The sequence below is a fragment of the Perca flavescens genome, chromosome 12 (assembly GCF_004354835.1).
Source record: "Perca flavescens isolate YP-PL-M2 chromosome 12, PFLA_1.0, whole genome shotgun sequence".
Classification (NCBI taxonomy): Eukaryota; Metazoa; Chordata; class Actinopteri; order Perciformes; family Percidae; genus Perca; species Perca flavescens.
In genome coordinates, this window is record NC_041342.1 from 11,968,592 (window position 1) to 11,989,097 (window position 20,506).

Genomic DNA, 20,506 nt, shown 5'->3' on the forward strand with positions numbered 1-20,506 from the left:
AATCTCGTTGGACAGTTTCCGAAAATGTCTATCCACATGACTATAGGGCCTCTGTGTGTAAGAATAAGTCCATGTAAATGTATCTATGCCAGGCAACATTGTGTTGTAGGCCCCTGCTGCTTTTCCGCTGAGAGATGGTAATTATGAAGTTACAGCTATTAGCTTAGCATAGCATAAAAAAAAGTAAATAAAAAAACTTGATAAAAAAAAGGAGGAAATAACTAGCGTAGGTGGTCTGTACTCTGTCCAAAGGCAGTTTGGATTAACGGAAGTACATTTTGTGGATAATTGCCTCCCATCCGGCGCCGCCAGGTGTTCTGCCGGATGTCCCTCACCTTCCCTCTGTGCCTTTGAAGAAAACTTGGATTGTGCAACAAGGCAGGCCTGCTTGGTTCTTTTGGGGAATTTCAATTCAATTCAATTTTATTTATAGTATCAAATCATAACATAGGTTATCTCGAGACACTTTACAGATAGAGTAGGTCTAGACCACACTCTATAATTTACAAAGCCCCAACAATTCCAACAATTCCAGTAATTCCCTCAGGAGCAAGCAGTGCGACAGTGGCGAGGAAAAACTCCCTCTTGGGAAGAAACCTCGGACAGACCCAGGCTCTTGGTAGGCGGTGTCTGACGGGCCGGTTGGGGGTGTGATGAACAGTGGACGATAATAGTCAAATTAATAATGGAACAGTGACTGGATGTAGCGGGAAGCTGCAGGGTTCAGCAGGAAGCAGCATGACATTGCAGGGCACCGCTGAGCTCAGCAGGAAGTGCAGCAGGCCCACGGCGACAGCTGGAACCAGGATCTTGGTGCCAACGTTCTCCAAGGAAATACGCTGGGGGAAAAAACATAAGGACTCCGGGGAGTAAACTCCCCAGAAGCTAGGATTAGTAACAAGCATTTCTGGGATGGGATACACACAAATAGTAATAGTAATAGTAATAGAAAGGGAGTGAAGGAATGATTCTAAAGATTTAAGAATATGTTTACAACATTTACGATACGATAATATACAACTTTATTGTCAGCTGTTAAGAAATTCGAAAAGACGTGTTCGTTTGATTTCTGAGGAGGAAGGAGAGCCCTGGGTCGAATTGAAAGATTAAGCAAAAGGTTTAATGAATAACACAATGAAAACGACACGACAAAAACAAATGTTACCCTGCAGCTGACAGCAGACTGAATTCATGCTTCTCCTTGTGGAGTCACATAAAAACACCCATGTGACATGACAAACAATTACACTGTAAAACAGCGGTCTGCGAACATGCTTCCCCTTGCGGGGTCACAGTTGCAACCATGCGACATGACAAAACAATACACTGTAACCAGCGGACTGCAGACATGCTTCCCCTTGCGGGGTCACAGTTGCAGCCCCGAATCCTTCTTTGGATTCCACATTTATTCCCTATACCTGGGTGGTTCCTCAAATGAAATCTTTCCCTATTGGTCAGATGTATCTCAAAAGAAAAGGTGTACGTTCCCAATCAATGTGTCTTGAGGCCACACCCGGTCACAGGATCCTACCGAGGCAATGTCAGTTGTTTCCAAACTACAGGAATACACATTCTTTGTTCTAATCAAGTCTGGCCAACCTTTCCTGTGGAGACAATGAGTCTCCTAGTATGCTAAATGAAAGATATGAGCCTGATGATTCTTTAGAAGCTTGAGTAGGTGTGAGCCAGACCAATGCTAATTAGTGTGGTGTGACGCAATTGGTTGATTCAGTGTTTTTTCTAGCTACAGTGTTCATTTAACTAAAAGTATATTTTCTAATCAGACACCACCAATGGTTTAACTTTTTACAACCAGGCTGAAATTCTTTGTGCGTCCCTGGGTAGCTCGTATAAAAAAAGAGGACATACACATACATACACATACATGAGATTAATAACACCAACAGATATATATGAAACATTACCACAAATGACATAAACTTCCAAGTAGGAAAACAAAGAAAACACGTATAACAACAGAAAATGACTTGAAAATGAGTTTTTAAGTGTGATACTCTTTAACTGTGACGTTTTGGGACCGATTGGTGGGATTGCTGTGGGCAAAGTACACACGGAGATACACTGGTAAAAGCAAATTAGGTGTAACCATGTTTCCAGTTAATTTAAATAGCTCACCTTACTGTACTATGTGAACAGTTAACTTAATTTAATACTGTGGCGTTTTCTTTTGCGGGGTGCAAATGTTCCACCAAAACAAGTTCCTTCCCGAGACTATTTTGCAGAGGCACCGTCGCTGCGTCCGGAGCTTAGCGTCGCCCAAGACGATTGTGATTGGTTCAAAGAAGTTTTTTTTTCACAGCGCTGTGGAAATAGCCTAATGTAGCTCAGCGCAAATTCTTTCAGGAAGACCTAACAAATAATCAGTCCTTCCTAAAGCGAATCAGCGCTGGAGGCATCACCTTCTGATAAACCAATCAGGAACGGCCAAGGATTCCATAGGCCAATCACAGCGTCACAACACTGTTTTAAAAAGCTGCTTCTCTCCCAGTGCTATCAGCTGTCATTTCAGGAAGATGTCGTCCCTCCTACTCCTCCCCTTCCACCTCCCGTCCTAGGTGTCTAGGATAGCACCGGTGTCTGGATTCCATCGGGGGGTTACATCTTGGTTCCCTACCCCTATATTAAATGTATTAATATATTAAATGTATTAATATAACGATGGAGTCCAATCTCCAATACACTGTACAGTACATGCTCTTGTACATTAAAACCTTTTGCATATTTGCAAACAATAGACAATAGTCTATCATATTTAAAGCTTTTGGCCACAAACACTCTAGGCAGTGGCAAAGTGCGGCTAGCCGCGATAATTACATTTGTATACGGCACGGAGGTGTGTTCATGTGTTCCAAGCTAGAAGAAATTCTTATGTCAACAAGTCTCAGGACTAGGTCACTGATTGGCTGCGGGTATTCTCTGGCCGCACTTCACTGCTGAAAGTTTAAACCATTGCCGACATTTTGGCCGCACTTCGGCTAGCTGAGCAGCTTTACAAAGACATTGCGTGGCAGCAGGTATTTTTTTTGGCGAGGCTAGCGGTTTCCCTCCGTTCCCAGCCTTTGGGCTAAGCTAAGCTAACCGGCTCCTGGTTGTAATGTGACGGTAATATTTAACATACAGACGTGAGAGTGGTATCAACAATCTCCTCGCTAACTCTTGGCAAGAAAGCGCATAAGCATATTTCCCAAAATGTCTAACTATTAATTTAAGTATAAACAGTTAATATTATACCTCAGTGGGGCAAATTCTCCAACAACCAACCAACCGACATGCAGTGAACATGGGCTTCTTGGGGCCCCAGGGCAGTTGCCTGCTTTGTCTGGTTGGTAATCCAGCCTTGTAACTCCAACACACAGAATTTCCAGAATAATACTTTAGTTACCCAAATTTGTAATTTCTCATAAACCCTGTGAGATAGAGCCATTGCTTCCATGAACTGTTCACCTTCTGTTTTAATCAGAACACAAGACAAAAATGTATATAAATATTCTGAATGACCCTGTCAACAAGCCCCATACTGTAAAATGCCATGTCAGATGATTTGAAAAGTCACTTTGAAAGGTAAACAGCTTGGAGAGTTCAATGAGAGCACAATTGTAATACCATATGGTGCTGTATTTAAATGCGCATGTCTAATTTTCCATCAACAATATGAATAAAAAGTCTTCTGTGGAAATGTTTTGCCTAACGCTAATTCAATTATTCATCCACACCTTCTGCTGGGGCCATCACCCAAAGGCACGTCCGCCTGTCTGCCTGCTTGCCTGCCTGCCTGTCTGTCTGTCACAGTTTCTCACTGTCATGGCAGGACACGGACAAGCTCTCCCTCAGCTCTGCCTGCTGGGAGAAGGAGTTTTGCCACTTCAGGCCCAGCGAGCAGTGAAGATGGACAGGATAGACAGACCAATGTGTCTGTGGACCGGATTCAAACGAAGCTAAGGTCTGAGAGAAGAATACAGTAAATCACATTCTTTAAAATAATGACTGCTGATAAACTTCCATTACAGGACATTTTGCAAGTACGTATACTATTTAGTCAAAAATGGAAACGCAATATCACTCCACATTCCAAAGCTTCCACTTTCCATTTTTTTTGCAGCAACAGATCATATGATTATCCAATAAATTCACCTTGTCTGTATCATAGACTGTTAATATTAATATACAGCCTATGGTCTGTATACTATTCATGTGTGATTGTGTGATTAGTAACTTCCTGCTTTGTAAACTACTGAACCCTTTAGACCTTTAGAAAGAAGTAGAACCTGAAAAATGACCCATTCATTACACATTCATTTCCCTCCCATTCCAGTATGACAACACACTGCTATGGACACTAGATGGAGGCAGTAGACAGTTTATCTCTTAAAGCCACCAGGGCTAAAGTCAGTTATTCAAATGTTAAACTACTTTAATATAACAACACTGACATTTAAACACTATTACATCTGTTATGAAATGGGACGTGGAATTTAGGGTAAAAAAAAAATGGCCTCCCCTCTTGTCCAAGATACCCGGTTTCAAGACAGGCTTTTTTTTTTTTTATATATATTTATATCATAAATCATAGTCTCCTATGGCTTCGCAATATTTAGACAAGCAATACTTAAACTCCCCCAAAACAATGTGTTAACAGGGAGAAAAGGGAGTTATCAGGAAGCGGTAAAGCACACAGAGATTTAAGATTAAAGGTCAACGTTCTGGCTTCTCGTAAATTATTGAGACAAACAAATGAAAAAGGGAAAAAAAAAACAATGGGAGTTTCCCATCATCCAGTTTTGAGGTTAAGGACAGATAACAGAAACAAATCATTTTTATCGTTTCCGTAAAATAACACAGAAAAATATGATCAGAGCTCACCGGGTTGCAGAGAGCAAAAACTAGCTCTATATAAATGTCTAATAGTGTAGAAGGTTTGATAAATCATTGGACCTCTCTGAGGACACTGTAGGCCTTTGGGCAGCACTCTGCCTCTGTTTAAACTGGTTTTATAGATTATACCTGAAAATGCTGGAGTCAGTAGACTTTCTAAATGGACTTTTAGGAATTAAAAAAAAAGAAATCATCCCTGCCATTTTAAAAGAGCTTGGGATGTTCCAACTTCTCTTGGTTTCACTTTTTGTTACTCTGAATAAAAAGAGGACTGATAACCTCCAAACCTCCGGAAACTGCAAGGAAACAGAAGACCTTTTGGTCTCGCGCACTGTTGCGTTATTTATCCATTATGGGAAATTATTTATGAAAAGAGGGTCATCCTCCTGCTGAGCCGGGTTACTCCCATCACCTTTCGGTTGTCAACACATAATCTTAGTGGAATGACTGATGTACCTCAGCGGGTGTGAGGGATTGAAACCAAATAATAATGCAGTTGCTTTAGCTCTGTTGCCCTTTCTTAGCGGACTAGATGATCCATAATCGTCTCTATATCCCTGCCTGCGGTGTAGCACCAGTAAGGCTCTCAGTATGTGATGGATATTCAATGACATAGATAAATAGGACACTGTGGAAGCTGGTCTGGGCTTACAACAGCTCAACTCAAGACAGTTTTTACTTTGGTACTGCAGGTTAAACATTATTGAAGAGGATTAGGACCACAACACAATTCAAATTGATTTTCTGAGAATAAAAGTCAGAATGCTAAATTTAAATAGTCTCGCATTGCCAGACCTCAAACAGATCTCTGCAGCGCTGTGGTGTAAGGTCTGGCTACACCACACACATTCTGGGGCAACAAAAAAAATGCTCTGGGTTGTTTGCATTTCTTTAAACCAATCACAATCGTCTTGGGCGGCGCTAAACTCTGGATGCAGAGAAGGTGGCTCTGCAAAATAGTCTCTGGAAGGAACTTGTTTTGGTGGAACATTTGCACCCCGCTAAAGAAAACGCCACATACAGTATTAAATTATGTTAACTGTTCACACCATACAGTAAGGTGAGCTATTTAAATTAACTGAATACCTGGTTAAACCTCATTTACTCTTACCACCAATCGATCCCAAAACGTCCCAATTAGAGAGTAAATGCTGTAAACATATTCTTAGTAAATCTTTACAATCATTCCAGAAAAGAACTAAGCAGGTCTGTCTTGTTGCACGATCCAAATTTTCTTCAAAACTTGCCATTTTTCATTCAATACTTGCTAGCTCAAAGGTTGTTGTTGGTTCCTCGTATGGAACGACGTGCACCTCGAGGCGACGCAAAGTTACTGGTCAACTGTCAACTCGTCCTGTGTGATGATAGTCGGTGTTTCAAGCAGCCTACTGTGGGGAGTAGCAACATGCTAGTGCACTTACATCAGCTTTGCAAATAAATTCAGACATATTGTGGTTACAGTGACGGGGTTATGTAGTGGAAGTTTCCTTTGCAGCAGGGGAAGAGTTTTCAAAGTTTAGTAAAAATATATATATATATATATATATATATATATATATATATATATGTATATACATCCATCTTCGTCCGCTTATCTGGTGTCGGGTCGCGGGGGGAGCAGCTCCAGCAGGGGACCCCAAACTTCCCTTTCCCGAGCAACATTAACCAGCTCCGACTGGGGGATCCCGAGGCGTTCCCAGGCCAGGTTGGAGATATAATCCCTCCACCTAGTCCTGGGTCTTCCCCGAGGCCTCCCCCCAGCTGGACGTGCCTGGAACACTTCCCTATATATATGCAAATATAGGAGCAACATGATTTCACAAAAGGCCGCAGCCCAGTGTGGAGTCAGTTCCTCAAATGAGTGAACAGAACACCAGGCTTTTATGCATGTGCCCCCCCCTCCCCAGTTACATCTCAAACAGGCATGGGAAAACTAGAAATAGTTTTAGGGTGACTTTGTAGCCCCTATCTGTTCAGACAGACAGTGCTCACATTATGTTCCAGACTTTGTGAATCTGATTTCTACATGTAGAAATGAGATAAACTCTTTCAGCATTTGTGAGAGAATTAAAGTACAAATAAAACATAAAAATACAAGGAATTATGCTTAAATGTAATTTTTCCCATTACAGTTATCTGTCTGTAAAGTGTCTATATGTCAGTAACGTTTGGAAATTAGCACTTTGCCAGCAAGCAGTACTTTGTGGGCAGTTGTGCTAAAGTTTGCTTGCTAACATAACATGAACTGGCTCATCCCGGTCTCACGCCAGGTCGTGAAATAGTCACGTTATTTTGATTTTGATTTACTAATTTGTGTACAGGTCACGATTTTGACGTTTATTTCGTGTACACGCCACGAATTTTGAACATGTACAGGTCATGATTTTTGAACCTGCTCTGGGGGACGCAACAACAGGGAAATGAGGCGCCACAATAACGGGACGGTTGTGGTTAGGAAGACAATAACGAGGAAAGGTACTGCAACACGCGGGACGCGATCCCTGGTCCCCGGGTTGAAAGTCCTGTGTTTTTTGACCCATCCACCACCCCGACCGACTTCCCTGCGCGGACTTTCGCCTTATCGGTACTACTCGCTACCGTCATCGTTCTGTGATCACGAAATATGCGTCCCATTGAAATACATTGCTTTAAAATTCGTAATCGCCACACGAAAAAAACGACATTTACGTGTCCTGTCCACGACTTAATAGATTCAATAACGTAACCATATCACGACCTGCCATGAGACCGGGCTGACTGGCTGGTCAGTGGATTTTACTGTGTCTATTTCTCGAAATACTTTTTACAAAATCTAAGCAAGAAAAGGCCAAACAAATAAGATTAATATTTTAGCACGACAGTCTATGGGGTTTGCCATTCTGAGTACCGTTTCGGTGGTGAGCGACACAGACACAAGCGACGCCTCCTAGCGTTATGGCGGTGAAATGCACCGCGATGCAAAGCAACCCCGACGCAGAACTCCAAAAGGGTCACGAAGCCGTAGGAGCGACGGCGTGGAGTTGACGCAGAAGCATGAAACAGCCTTAACAAAAGTTGTATCTGCTGTATGTTATGTTGACATCCCGTTTGCATGTTTGGGACTGCAGGATTTGCCCATAAAACTGAGGCTACATTAGGTCTAGTTGCTCAAACACAGGTTACATCCTCAAATACATCCTCCTTAAGCAATTAAACAGCCCCATGTTTTCCTTCCCATATAACTCCTCTGCAGAAAGAGGCCAAGGTGAAATTCAGGGTTGCGCCGAAGGACTTCAACACAAAAGGACGTCAGTGCTGGAGAACATTCTCCCTCCCAGCTGCTTCCAGTGTTTACCACCCTCCCCGTCAACACTATAGTATCTGCACAAGAGAAAGGGTTTTTGCCTGGGCAGCCATGGAACTGAGGGAGGCCAAGCAGATAGGAAATGCAATTAGAAGTCACAGTAAAGAAGGAACATTAGCAGCAACAGACAAAGAGCTCACAGTCCTGCAACCCCAGGTAAGGAAGGAGGTCGTAATCATGAGCACCCGTTCCCTTTCCTGCATCAGCAGAGGGAGGGAGGTGGCTGGGAAGGCTGCGACAAAATGGCCCCAGGTCTTCATCAGTGCCTCTCAGTGCTGTCCACGATGCTGAGGGTCACGATCCCTAAAGAGCAGCCAGCAGTGAGTTTAATAATCTGTCATTTAGCCTCAAACTGATCCTGTACTGTACTGGACGATCCTGATCCCAGTGGTACATGTGGCCTAAATTATGACCTACTACTTGGCAATAAGGAAAATAAGAACAGGCATTGATTACATAGTGTCCAGTTTTGGTTGAGTTAATTGAATGACAAAAATCACACCCTAACATTTTTGGCAGTGCAAAGCTGTACTAAATGCCTCGTAAACCATCCTAAAAGCTGTTTGTGTTGCACGATCTGTGGTCACCTGGTTCTTTTTCTTTCTTTTTTTAAAATCACACAAATAATTTGACTGTGGGGTTCAACTGTCAACACTGTTTGATCTATATTGTGTAGACTGTGTAACGTTTCACAGCAGTCATCTCATACAGTACTTAACCAAGTATGGATTTAACATAATTATAAGGGTCATAACCTTCACATTTTAATTTGGGATATAGCCATACAATTTTTAACATGCTTTAAAAAACACCACTGGATGCTTATTTAACCTACTAAGCCCCCCGGACAATTTGAACTACCCTACCCCACCCATACTGTTCTATTTATTTATTTACAAATGTACATACTGTAATTACACAGATACATAGCCATATTCTACTGCTCTTCATACTATTCATCCTGCACATACACTTTTTCTTATTACTCTTATAATGTTACCACACTGCACATAGCTGTACATACTGCACATATCTGTCTATATGGTTCATACAGAATATCCATATTTATTCTGTTTTTCTTATTATATATTCTGCTAATACATTGCATACATCTATATTATTCTTACTTCTAGTATAATGTCACTGCTACTACATTGCACATATCTGTAGATGTTGTTTATATTACATAGCCCTATTTATTCTGCTCTTTAACACTGCAATATATTTCTTGTCCTGCCTATGCTCCACCTGTCTATACTATGTATATCACATTGCACTTTTCCGCTTTTTTTTGCACTTCTGGTTAGACGCAAACTGCATTTCGTTGTCTTTGTACTTGTACTCTGCACAATGACACTAAAGTTGAATCTGAATCTTATTTTCCCCTTATTTTTAGGTTGGTGTCATTGTTGTTAATTTTGTATTGTTTTACTGGATCTAATCTGTGATTTGTTTTGTCTTGTACTACAGGGACCTGCAGTAAAAAGTTACGGTTACGTGTCATTTGACATAATTAGAAAACTATTGTTTTCGGTTCTTTTTTCCGTTAAAGAAATAAAATAAACTCCAGGGGGTTGATGATTTCCTCCAACCGGCTGGTAAAATGTAAGGTGGGAAAGTGCACAAGTTCATCTCCCCCTTTGTGCAACATTAATTGTCGCTGTTCAAACCCTGTTGAAGTCATATCACCTACCTGTATGTGGTCTACCTGTAGATTAGTAGTTTGGTCGACTCTATATCGACAAATTCAATAATTATGTACTAGTAATCACTGTCCACTGCGTCAGTTAAAAACAATGGTCAATTGGGTTATGTGTGTACAGGGAATAAAGAAATGACATGAGTGGACAGGAAACATATAACATGTTTGCACAGAACAAACAGCATGACAATCATTTTCCAGTGAAGTAGTTTCAACGCGTCCTGTGTCTCTGCGAGTCTAATAAAGAGACTCCCAGAAGCATCCAAAACAGCTGACCTTTAATCCTCACAGCTACCCCTGCAGTGAGCTGCACATCCCAAATGTGGAAAAACACTCGATGTTAAACAGAGGATATCCTTTAGACAGGAAAGAGCTCTCTCTCCCGTTGCCCAAGTCTAAGTGCTGTATTTATTAATTGGCGCCAACACACAATACGCTCTCGGTTCGTGAATTGAAAGTGCGCTCCCATCCTTTCACAGTGCAACAAACAGGATGTTTTCCTGCTCCGTGCTAACGTTGTACTGGTCCAAATTAAAAGCATATGCGCACTGAGCTAATTCTATGATCCATGTCAATAACACAATTTAAAACTCCGTAAAAGGCATGTAAGGAAAGTGCTATTCATATATCTAAAAAAATTTCAGACACGGGGTATTTGTCTTTCTACACACAAACAACCCTGTTTGTATTTTTTCTATATTCATTTCCATCTCTGTTTTTTAAACCAAACAAAGAATAAAAGATTCAATCCGTCGGTTTTCGCTGTTTCAAGGCGTGTTTTGGGAAAGGTCACAGAACACATAAGATACCAAGACCAGACCAGCCCCCCCCTCCCTCCTGTCATGCTTTCTTTAGAAGAGATATGTTGGGATTTTATTCAGGCTATGGATATCCGGGTTCTCTGCAGTGAATAGATTCACATTGTTTTCTACTAACAGCATGTATACAAGAGCGTTTCCAAAAGTTCCTGCCATTTGCCTCAGGCCTGCTGACAGGTTGGCAGGTAAACATAAACAAGCTGGAGGGTTTAAACTGCGTTGCCAGCAACTCTCGCCTGAAACATTACAGGAGAGGCGGGGCACTCATTTTTAGATAATTAGCCACACAATAGGTGACGCACACGGGGACAAACAGTTGTTTCCGGCTCTGCGTTAGATAATATCTTAAATAGCTTTGTTTATAGAAAAGAGACAGCCACAGTTGATGTGCTTATGTTTAATCAAAGCTTTTATTTTTATGTAGTCTAAAAATACAATATGTGCTTATTCATAATGTGTAGACACAAATCCTTAACACACAAAACTTCACATTTAACATTCAAAAAAGTGCAAAAGTTAATCAAATTACTTTTCTAAATGCATATCAAAGTATAAACTGTCACATATATAATATATGGTGCATTTATTGATATAAAATATGAGAAATCGATATGTAACGCTTGCATTGAGCTGTCCTTTAAGCTTTGGCTTTTCTGATTAAGGTGGACTATCCCAACATTCTGGAGAGATCTTGTTTCTCCCTGGAAAAAGAAAGAAAGAAAGAAAGAAAGAAAGAAAGAAAGAAAGAAAGAAAGAAAGAAAGAATAGTTATAACGTTATTTCTTGATGTGACGCATCTGATGGATGCTGGCAGAAAATGAACATGGGCACTAGTTTATTTCCAGTCACTCCTGCATACACTGTCCTGTAAATACTCATTAGAGCACCAAATGTATATTAATCCGCACCAACAAACCAAATAGTTCCTAACAAATACACTATTTAGATCCTTTTGTGTAACATGTCCTAAAAACTACAGTGCCCAGCTGTTTTAGAAAAAATAAAAAATATAAAAAACTATATATTGGTGACGTGTTACGTCATTTACACATTTATGTCTTCAGTGGGAACCAGTGGGTTTGGGGCTGGGTGCCACGGACAGGGTACGGAAATCAAAGCATTGAGAGACATGGGATTTGTTGACAATATCAAAAATATAGAGAATGTCTCTTCTGTGCACCCACTGTTCAGCCTGCAACAAAAACACCAGCAACACTTTAACATTCATTCTCAACCAACAGCTCCAAGACACTCAATACTCACTCTGGGCCAGGGGGGTTGATCAGGCGTTGCAGATCTTTAATGTGCTGAGTGACTGCTGGTTAAAAACAAGACGTTTGTCATTACTTAGCCATGGTGCAATCCATCAAGTTGCATTTATGCTTAACAGTACTACATAAATGCTAACAGCATGTCTAACGAGATCTAAGGCTACAAACATTAGAGCCATTCATTCAAGGCTTGAAGAGGAATTATTAATAATGGAGATTGAACCCAAATACATACTTTGAAACTTAATGAATGGTTGCAAACTGATTACTCCTGATGTTTGTTTAAAGGGTCAGTTCACCCAAATTATCAATCTATCTTGCAGATAGTTTTGGGTTTTATCAAACCAGGTTGTGAGATATCCATTGTCCCTGAGAATGGGAATGAATATTAATATTTCACTTGTGCTATCTGAAGCATTAAACAAAAAGAATTCAACAGCAGCTTGAAAAGATATGCTTCTGCAGAAATATTTTATTCAAAACTTTCAAAGCTTTAAGAACATCAAATATGTTTCCATTTGCCTCTGTTGTACTGGCGTGGGAGCAGAATTGGTGGATTTCTAAAAACCTGGGCAAATAAAACCAAATCTATCTGCATGGCTGGATACCACCTGGGGTATGAGGTATGTGAGAAAATATTTTTTGGGGGAATTTGGGTGAACCATACCTTTATATATTCTTACCTGAGCCACTTGTTCTTCCTGCACCAAATGACGACCCAGTTCCACCATAACTATTCCCAGTTGATGGTGCTTTCCCTGTTCCACTTCCTGGCTTACTTTGTCCTGAGTTACCCATCCCAAACCAAGCAAATGGGTTGTTGGCTGACCCACTTTTACTCGTTGCCCCAGAGGAAGAACCAGAGGACGACCCAGTGGAAGAACCAGAGGACAACCCAGAGGAAGAACCAGACGATGACCCAGAGGATGATCCAGAGGATGAACCAGTGGATGACCCAAAAGGCTTTGAACCTAACCCTAAGCTTTTCCCGCTTGACTCAGAGGATGACCCAAAAGTTGGAGAGCCTCTCCCACTCTGTGCTGGGTTATTGGAACCTGTCCCACTTGGGCTAAGATTTGGATTTGATGCTGAACCAAAGGTTGGGTATCCTCCCCCAGTATTGAACCCTGACCCAGTGGAGCTACCTGACCCAGGTGACAAGACGGACGAACTGGAAGAGCCTGCCCCAATTGATCCTTGTCCCAGCCTATTAAATCCTGACCCAGTGGAGCTACCTGACCCAGGTGACAAGACGGACGAACTGGAAGAGCCTGCCCCAATTGATCCTTGTCCCAGCCTATTAAATCCTGACCCAGTGGAGCTACCTGACCCAGGTGACAAGACGGACGAACTGGAAGAGCCTGCCCCAATTGATCCTTGTCCCAGCCTATTAAATCCTGACCCGGTGGAGCTACCTGACCCGGATGACAAGACGGACGAACTTGAAGAGCCTGCCCCAATTGATCCTTGTCCCAGCCTATTAAATCCTGACCCAGTGGAGCTACCTAACCCGGATGACAAGACGGACAAACTTGAAGAGCCCGCCCCATTCGATACTGGCTTATTGAATGCTGACCCAAGGGAGCTACCTGACCCGGATGACAAGACGGACGAGCTTGACGAGCCCGCCCCATTCGATGCTGGCTTATTGAATGTTGAACCAAATGTGCCAAAGCTCGAACTCAATCCCCCTGACCCTGCCCTACTAGGCTGACCCCCAATAGAGGAGCTGGATGAGGCAGAGCTGGATCCACCACCGATGCCCCACCCAGGCTGGGGCTGTGTGCCTGACCGAGAGCCTCCTGCAACAAAACCTGTCTGAAATAAAATAAGAGTAATGTTAATATGGGGAAAAAATGATTATAAACCATTTGTTAAAACGATCTGTTTTTTTGGTTAAAACTTGTCTACTTTGAGTAGACACAAAACGTTTGGGGTCACTTTGAAATTTTCATTCCACTCCATTATAGACAGAATACCAGCTGAGATCAGTTGCATTGTTTCTTTTAACCAAGGCAGCAGTTTTCAGATTACATTATGTGCTTACATAATTCCAAAAGGGTTCTCAAATGTTTTCTCAGTTAGCCTTTTAAAATGATATCAGATTAGTAAACAGAATGTGCCTTTGGAACATTGGATGAATGTTTGCGGATAATGGGCAATGTAGATATTTCATTACAGATCAGCCACCCACTCAGATCAGCTGGTATTCTGTCTATAATGGAGTGGAATGGAAATTTCTAAGTGACCCCAAACGGAAGTGTACATTTTTGGTTTTAAGATGCAAACCCCTGACTTAAAGAGCATCATGAAGCTTCTTCATATCTAGGTATAACTGACAGAAATATTTACCCAGTTCTCACCCTTCTGCCCTCTTGTACTTTACTGACAGACAACTTCCCTCCCCCACCTCCTCCTCTGCACTCAAAGCTGGATCATTTCCAACAACCTGTCAGGCTGCTTTAATCTCATGCATTTTATGCAATATGTTAAGATCTCAAAGCACTGCGATAAATCCTTTGTTTGTATTGAAGTATTTCAACAGGTATCACATAAGCAACTATGTCTTCTGATACTGCAGAGATGGAGCGTATTATTGACAACTAAGCTCAAATGTGTGCACAAAAGGACCTAATAGCTGCACAAATACATGCAGATCATTAAATATGACGGGGGTTTTATACCATGCATGACGAGAACCTGTATAGCAAATGACCGTGTATACATTATATTGTACTATATTAGAGAATCTCTAGCAGCATTCCTTTCATGTAACATCTGCTGTTACTAGGGCTGTGCAATTAACCGAATTTTGATCGCGATTTCGCCTCCTAAAGATCACAAAAACAATGTAACTGAGAACAGCGATTATTTTGCACAATACGTTTTGCAAGTAAACTCTTTGTCTTGTGTTCTGAAGAGGAATACAAAAAGTCAATGTGTAATCGTGTTAAATACATTTTTTCCCCACAATCGAGCAGCCCTAGCTGTTGCCGTTTACAGCTTGCAGATAGTTTCCTTATTTAAACTCTTATTGTGTTCCCTCATTTTAACCACCTTCACTGGCAAAGTAGCTTCACTAAAAAGTTCAGGATGTTTTACAAGATTGTTCTTGGTATCATAGGTCTCATTTAAGTAAAAAAAAAAAAATCTAATATTTAAATCTTGAATGTGACTTTGGTAATTAAACGCTGAACGAAGAACACAGAAGGGAACACAGGGTGTGGCCCCTAGAGGCCACGCTGCTGCTTACGGCCCTGCAGAGCGTATAACATGCTCAATTAATCAGTCATGGCTCGGTTTTTCTTACCTTAGGGATGCAGGACGCGTTGAGATACTTAATTTGCTCTGTAAGGTGATCAACCTCTTTATTTTTATATTTGACACTGTGAGTCAGGATTTCCAAGTCTCCGTTAAGCCTCATCTTGTCTATCAGGAGTCTTTCCTTCTCCTCGTCGTGTTTCTGCTGAAGCTTGTTCAAGTTCTGTCCGTGCTGCTGGATCAGGCCTGTGCGGTTCATGGTGCACCAGCGGTAGTCGTCAGACAGTCGCCAGTTCTCTGCCTTCAGACGGCTGCTTTCTGCCTGGATGGCTGACACCTGTCCTCCCACACTATCCAGGTAACGCTGGAACTTGTCCTCCACTTCCATGGACAGGCTGGTGCAATTGGTGCGGATCTGCTCCAGGTGGTCCCTCTGTTTGGGACAGGTGAGCTGGAAGGCGATGTGCGAAGGGAAGAGGGAACTGATCTTCTCTAGGAAAGCCTTGGAGACATTGGAAATGCCACTCAAGGACTGGGCAAAGTCATCTTTGCATTTTTGCCTAAAGAACTCCACCTCCTTTTCATGAGTAGCTTTGTCCCTCCGCAGACGGATGGCCTCCAAACTAATGGTATCTCTATCTTTAGCGGTCTGGTCCATTTCCATCCTCATCCTCTGTATTGTCTGTGTGAAGTTGGACTCCACAAGGTCAAGCCTGGCTTTCATTCGTTCACTCAGCAGCCCACAGTTGCAGTTATCCGTCATTTGAACTGCTTAAAAAAAACAATAATAACAGAAGAGAACAGAAGTAGACAGATCTATCTTTCTCTAAGTGGCAGGTTTTTGAACTGCAGGTGAGAAATAGGGACAATAGCTCATATGTCTCATGTAAGTATTTGATTATTTTTGGGATTGCACTGAAGAAATGTCATACTTACATGTGGTCGGGCATCGGGCGGTGCTCTTGTAATAGAACACCTCTCTCTGGCACTCTTGCTGTTCATATCAGTGAAAGAAAAGGTGTTTTAAGGATTTGTTCTAGACCAGTTGCAAAATGTAGACAAACAGGTAAAACTATTTAGAATGTACAGTTTACCTTAGTCATTATTAACCAAAATTATTGTGTCTTACAAATACTCTGACATGTGGGTTCAACACTTAAGTGCTACATGTAATAATTATAATAAAAAATAATCTGTTGGGTTGCCTCTTGTTCTGAAAACTATAAAAGAATATCTCAAAACTACATTTTACAATCCTATTTATTGAAATACAAATAAAATGACATTTAGACAGTAATTAGTGGTGCTGAGGCTCAAATTGACTAAAGCATTGCAGGTATATTGATCGCTATTTTCCTTTCATCTGTAACTTAGCTTTCATTGACTCAAACATATAAACACCTTATTTCTATGGTTGTTGAAAGGGTACCAGTTCAATTCCAAATAAGACGTCAAAGTTAAATCACAAAAGGTAAAATAGTCCAGACAGTAATGCGCATATAGGATATAATCAAAAGTTTCTCACCAGCTTTTTGTCGATATCTTGGATAAAGACCACTGAGATGTTTGAGTAGTAGCGGAGTTTGACCAGGTCCCAGTCGTTGCGGGCCTTCTCCGTCAGGGTGGCGTTGAGTAAGTTGGTCAGGTTCTTCCTCTGCAGCCTCAGGGCCACATTCTCTATGGAGAGCCGGCTGAAGCTCTCCTCCAGGTCCTGGATGCGTGTCGTGGACGCCGAGTCCTGCGTCTTACCGTAGACCAGGAAGAGCACGAGGCTAACTATGATCAGAGACTGAATGAGCGAAGAGAAGAAGAAGACAATGCGCATGTAGTAGCCGCAGCCCTTGCCCTTTGAGCGGTACTGCATCTTCTTCTGTGCATGCGGTCTGGACTTGGACACCCTGCTGTACATGGATGCGGATGGCTAAAGGAGGCTCAGAGACAGCCAAGTTCAAACAAGGCTCATCTCAGGTGCCTACTCAGCACTCTGCAAGCCAAATGAACAATAACACAATGCCGAGTTATTTCAGACCAGTCGGTGGATTTCACAGTCCATCTCGTGCAAAGCTCGCGCCCCTTCCTCTGACAAAGCCAAACACACTTACAGACATGGACCAGACGTTTCCTCTCAGTGGTGTTGGTAGCATGAGAATTGATCAGATTGGGAGTGAGGTGTAAACATGCATAGGAATTTATAAACTCCTCTGGCTACACACTCCCCATGATGGGAGGTCGTCCTGGCCTCAGTCCCCTCCCTCCATGGGCCATCTGCCTCTCCCTATGCAGAGGTTATACACACATAGACACAGAGAGAGAGAGAGAGAGAGAGACACACACACACACGCACACAGAGACACAGAGACACAGAGAGAGAGACACACACGCACACAGAGACACACAGAGACACAGAGAGAGAGAGAGAGACATACGCACACACATAGACACAGAGAGAGACACACACACACACACACACACACACACACACACAGAGACACAGAGAGAGAGACACACACGCACACAGAGACAAAGACAAAGAGAGACAAAGGTAATCACACACACACACACACACACACACACACACACACACACACACACACAGCATGTATGTAGAGTATGAGCCGTGTCACAACCCCTCCCCCCCCGATACACACGTGTTGAACCCATTTCAGTGTTGAAAATGTCCCCAGTCACAGCAAAAAGACCACATTTTAGATTTTTGGAATCAGCATCATTTCATAAGCATTTGGTGTTGAGCAAATTAGTATGAACCTTTAAAGCAAGAATGCAAAACAACACCTGTTTTCTATTGTAAAAACCAACAGGCCATAAAGAGCCTTTAGCAGACTAACTGTGCCAAACCTTTTTTTTTATGGGATCATGAGCAGTGTTTTCCGGTGCACAGCAGGTCGGAGGACAATGGCTCATGTTCTTGTGACTTTGTCTTTGATGCCGCGAGTCTCAGTCCAACACGATGACGTGGGTAACCTGCCCTCTGTCTTGCTGGACGGACACACACGGAGACACATGGGCGCACACACACAAAAACACACCCACAGAGACACATGCACACACAGAGACAGAGACACACACACACACACACACTTACACACACACACACACACACACAATGAAATACAAGAGCCTGACAGTAAGAGCCACAACTTTTTCCTGCCAGGCATTGTTGACGTGCCAGGCCTCATCTTGACAGGAAACAGTAATTCATAGAGGAACTTTTGATGGCCTAAACATTTACGAAATCCTAGATTAAAGGTCACGATAAACGCAGGATATCAGAGACAAATATAAGAGATAAACAGTCACAGTGTTGATTCAATTGAGGTTGAAGTGGGCTGTTTTCATCATTACTTCTTGTAAGTATTTTTTTTTAGATGTGTTTTCATTTTGGATCCATTCATGGGATGTTGCCAACCTGGCTGACACGGCACTCATTAACAGAGGCTTGTTGTATAATTCAGACGCCTCACTAATGCCTTGTATATCAGCTAGTTCTCAAGCAATAAAATGAATAAAAAATACAACTTTTATAAAAAGAGAGAGAGCGGGCATTCCACTCAGCTTTTGTAATTTGTGTCCAGCAGAAATAACACTAAGCATGAAATAAAAGTAAAAAAAGTTGGACCAGGAGCTGACAGTCACACACTGAAACAGAGGTTCAGTTATGTATCATGAGATTTTTAGGCCAACATAAATCATGAGAAAGAAAGAAAGTTAAAAAGGAAGGCATTTTTTGCTTTCTCGCTGAGAGTTAGGAGACGATTGATACCACTCTCATGTCTGTACGCTAAACATGAAGCTACAGCCAGTTAGCTTAACTTAGCATAAAGAATGGAAAGAGACAGCTTGCCTGGTCCTTTCCAAAGGTAACAAAATTCACCTGCACCCCTAATAGGCCGGGAGCCAGGTCCACTCCTCAGGATGTTTTTTGTTACCTTTTTTTCACTATTATTTCCTATTATCTTAAACCTTGGGCCATCACATGTTGATAACGACCACCCCCAACTCGGCCCCGTTTGGTCTCAGGGCCCAAAAAACACCCTTTTTGGGAAAAGCTTTTGCCGGAATGATGTAATTATGAATATTAAGGTCTTACAGCTACATGCATGGTGGCCCAGTGGTTAGCACTGTGGCCTCACAGCAAGAAGGTTCTGTGTTCGAATCCAGGTCATTCCAGGGCCTTTCTGTGTGGAGTTTGCATGTTCTCCCCACGTTTGCTTGCGTTTCCTCCGGGTGCTCTGGTTTCCCCCACCATCAAAAACATGTACTAGGTTCTCCAAGCAGTGCCCTTGATCAAGGCACTGGCCTGGTTAAATGCAGAGAATGAAGTTTGCTTACATGTATGTGTAAATAAAGTAAACCTTTAAATTGTCATATAACTCTACAATTTTGCATGATGTATCCTGACACATAGGGGAAACTAGCAGAAAAAGATTCTGGAGATTGCTGCCTTTTTGCGGTCAAATATCACCCTCAACATACCCCAAAAGACAAAACAATGTCTGTATGCCTGACAAATTGTCTTCAAAAGTGATAATTTTCATTTTCTATTATACATATCAAAATGTGGAGTCTGTGTGTCCTCCCCAAGGGGTATTTTGAGCACCAAAGACTAATATCCTGCATACTGATACTTTTATGCACCAATTCATGGTGTGAATACCTTTATTTATCCTATAAGAAGGAAAACACAGAGGATATTTAAAAAATATTAAAAAATATAATGGAATATAAAGCAGTAAGGGGGCTTTAACATCAAGGGCCTCGTCAACAACCTGTTTTCATGCAGTTATTGCTTTTTAAATCTAAATTGATTCATGTATTTCTATTTTCTTTTATTGGCGCATATACGTTGGGGAAACGCATGACGAGCTGCACGTCCCCTGCCCTTTGCCGTAATGTGCAATGTAATGCATGCGTTAAGCCTTACGTGCGCGCACATCAAAAAATACATTGACGACGGTGACAACAAGTCCTCCTGGAGTTGTGCCTTTTGTCATTAGTTTTGCTTTCAATAACTTCGTAAACAGCAGCAGTAAGTCAACAGCTACATGCGAGGTGTGTGGCACCAAGATAAATGATGCCGGATCAACGTCGAACTTCATCAGGCATCTCAAAATGCACCCAGATAGGTCAGTCACTTGCTAATGTGAAAGAGACGTTACATTTAGCATATATCATCACAGGTAACAAGCTAACCATCGCA

General features: G+C 41.9%; 1 protein-coding gene across 3 annotated transcripts; it reads right to left on the minus strand.

Moving 5' to 3' along the window:
• Positions 1–11,404: 11,404 nt before the first annotated feature.
• plvapa (plasmalemma vesicle associated protein a) lies at positions 11,405–17,485 on the minus strand. 3 transcript variants are annotated; one of them, XM_028592772.1, is made up of 6 exons: positions 16,814–17,485; positions 16,225–16,282; positions 15,338–16,059; positions 12,711–13,845; positions 12,020–12,074; positions 11,405–11,457 (listed from the first exon to the last, which is right to left on the minus strand). In XM_028592772.1, the coding sequence occupies exons 1-6, from the start codon at positions 17,195–17,197 to the stop codon at positions 11,424–11,426; spliced, it is 2,388 nt and encodes a 795-aa protein (XP_028448573.1). In that variant the 5' UTR covers positions 17,198–17,485; the 3' UTR covers positions 11,405–11,423. The 3 variants fall into 3 exon arrangements, with proteins under 3 accessions (XP_028448573.1, XP_028448576.1, XP_028448575.1); XM_028592775.1 differs by having other exon boundaries at positions 12,020–12,071; positions 16,814–17,483; XM_028592774.1 differs by having other exon boundaries at positions 15,338–16,056; positions 16,814–17,479.
• Positions 17,486–20,506: the final 3,021 nt, after the last annotated feature.

Excerpts from the sequence above, each read along its gene's own strand:
- plvapa (XM_028592772.1), bottom strand. The coding sequence starts at position 17,197 with ATGTACAGCAGGGTGTCCAAGTCCAGACCGCATGCACAGAAGAAGATG. Across the intron at positions 13,846-15,337 it reads ACGCGTCCTGCATCCCTAAG|ACAGGTTTTGTTGCAGGAGG; the intron begins GTAAGAAAAACC and ends ATTTTATTTCAG. Across the intron at positions 11,458-12,019 it reads ATCAACCCCCCTGGCCCAGA|GGAGAAACAAGATCTCTCCA; the intron begins GTGAGTATTGAG and ends TTCTTTTTCCAG.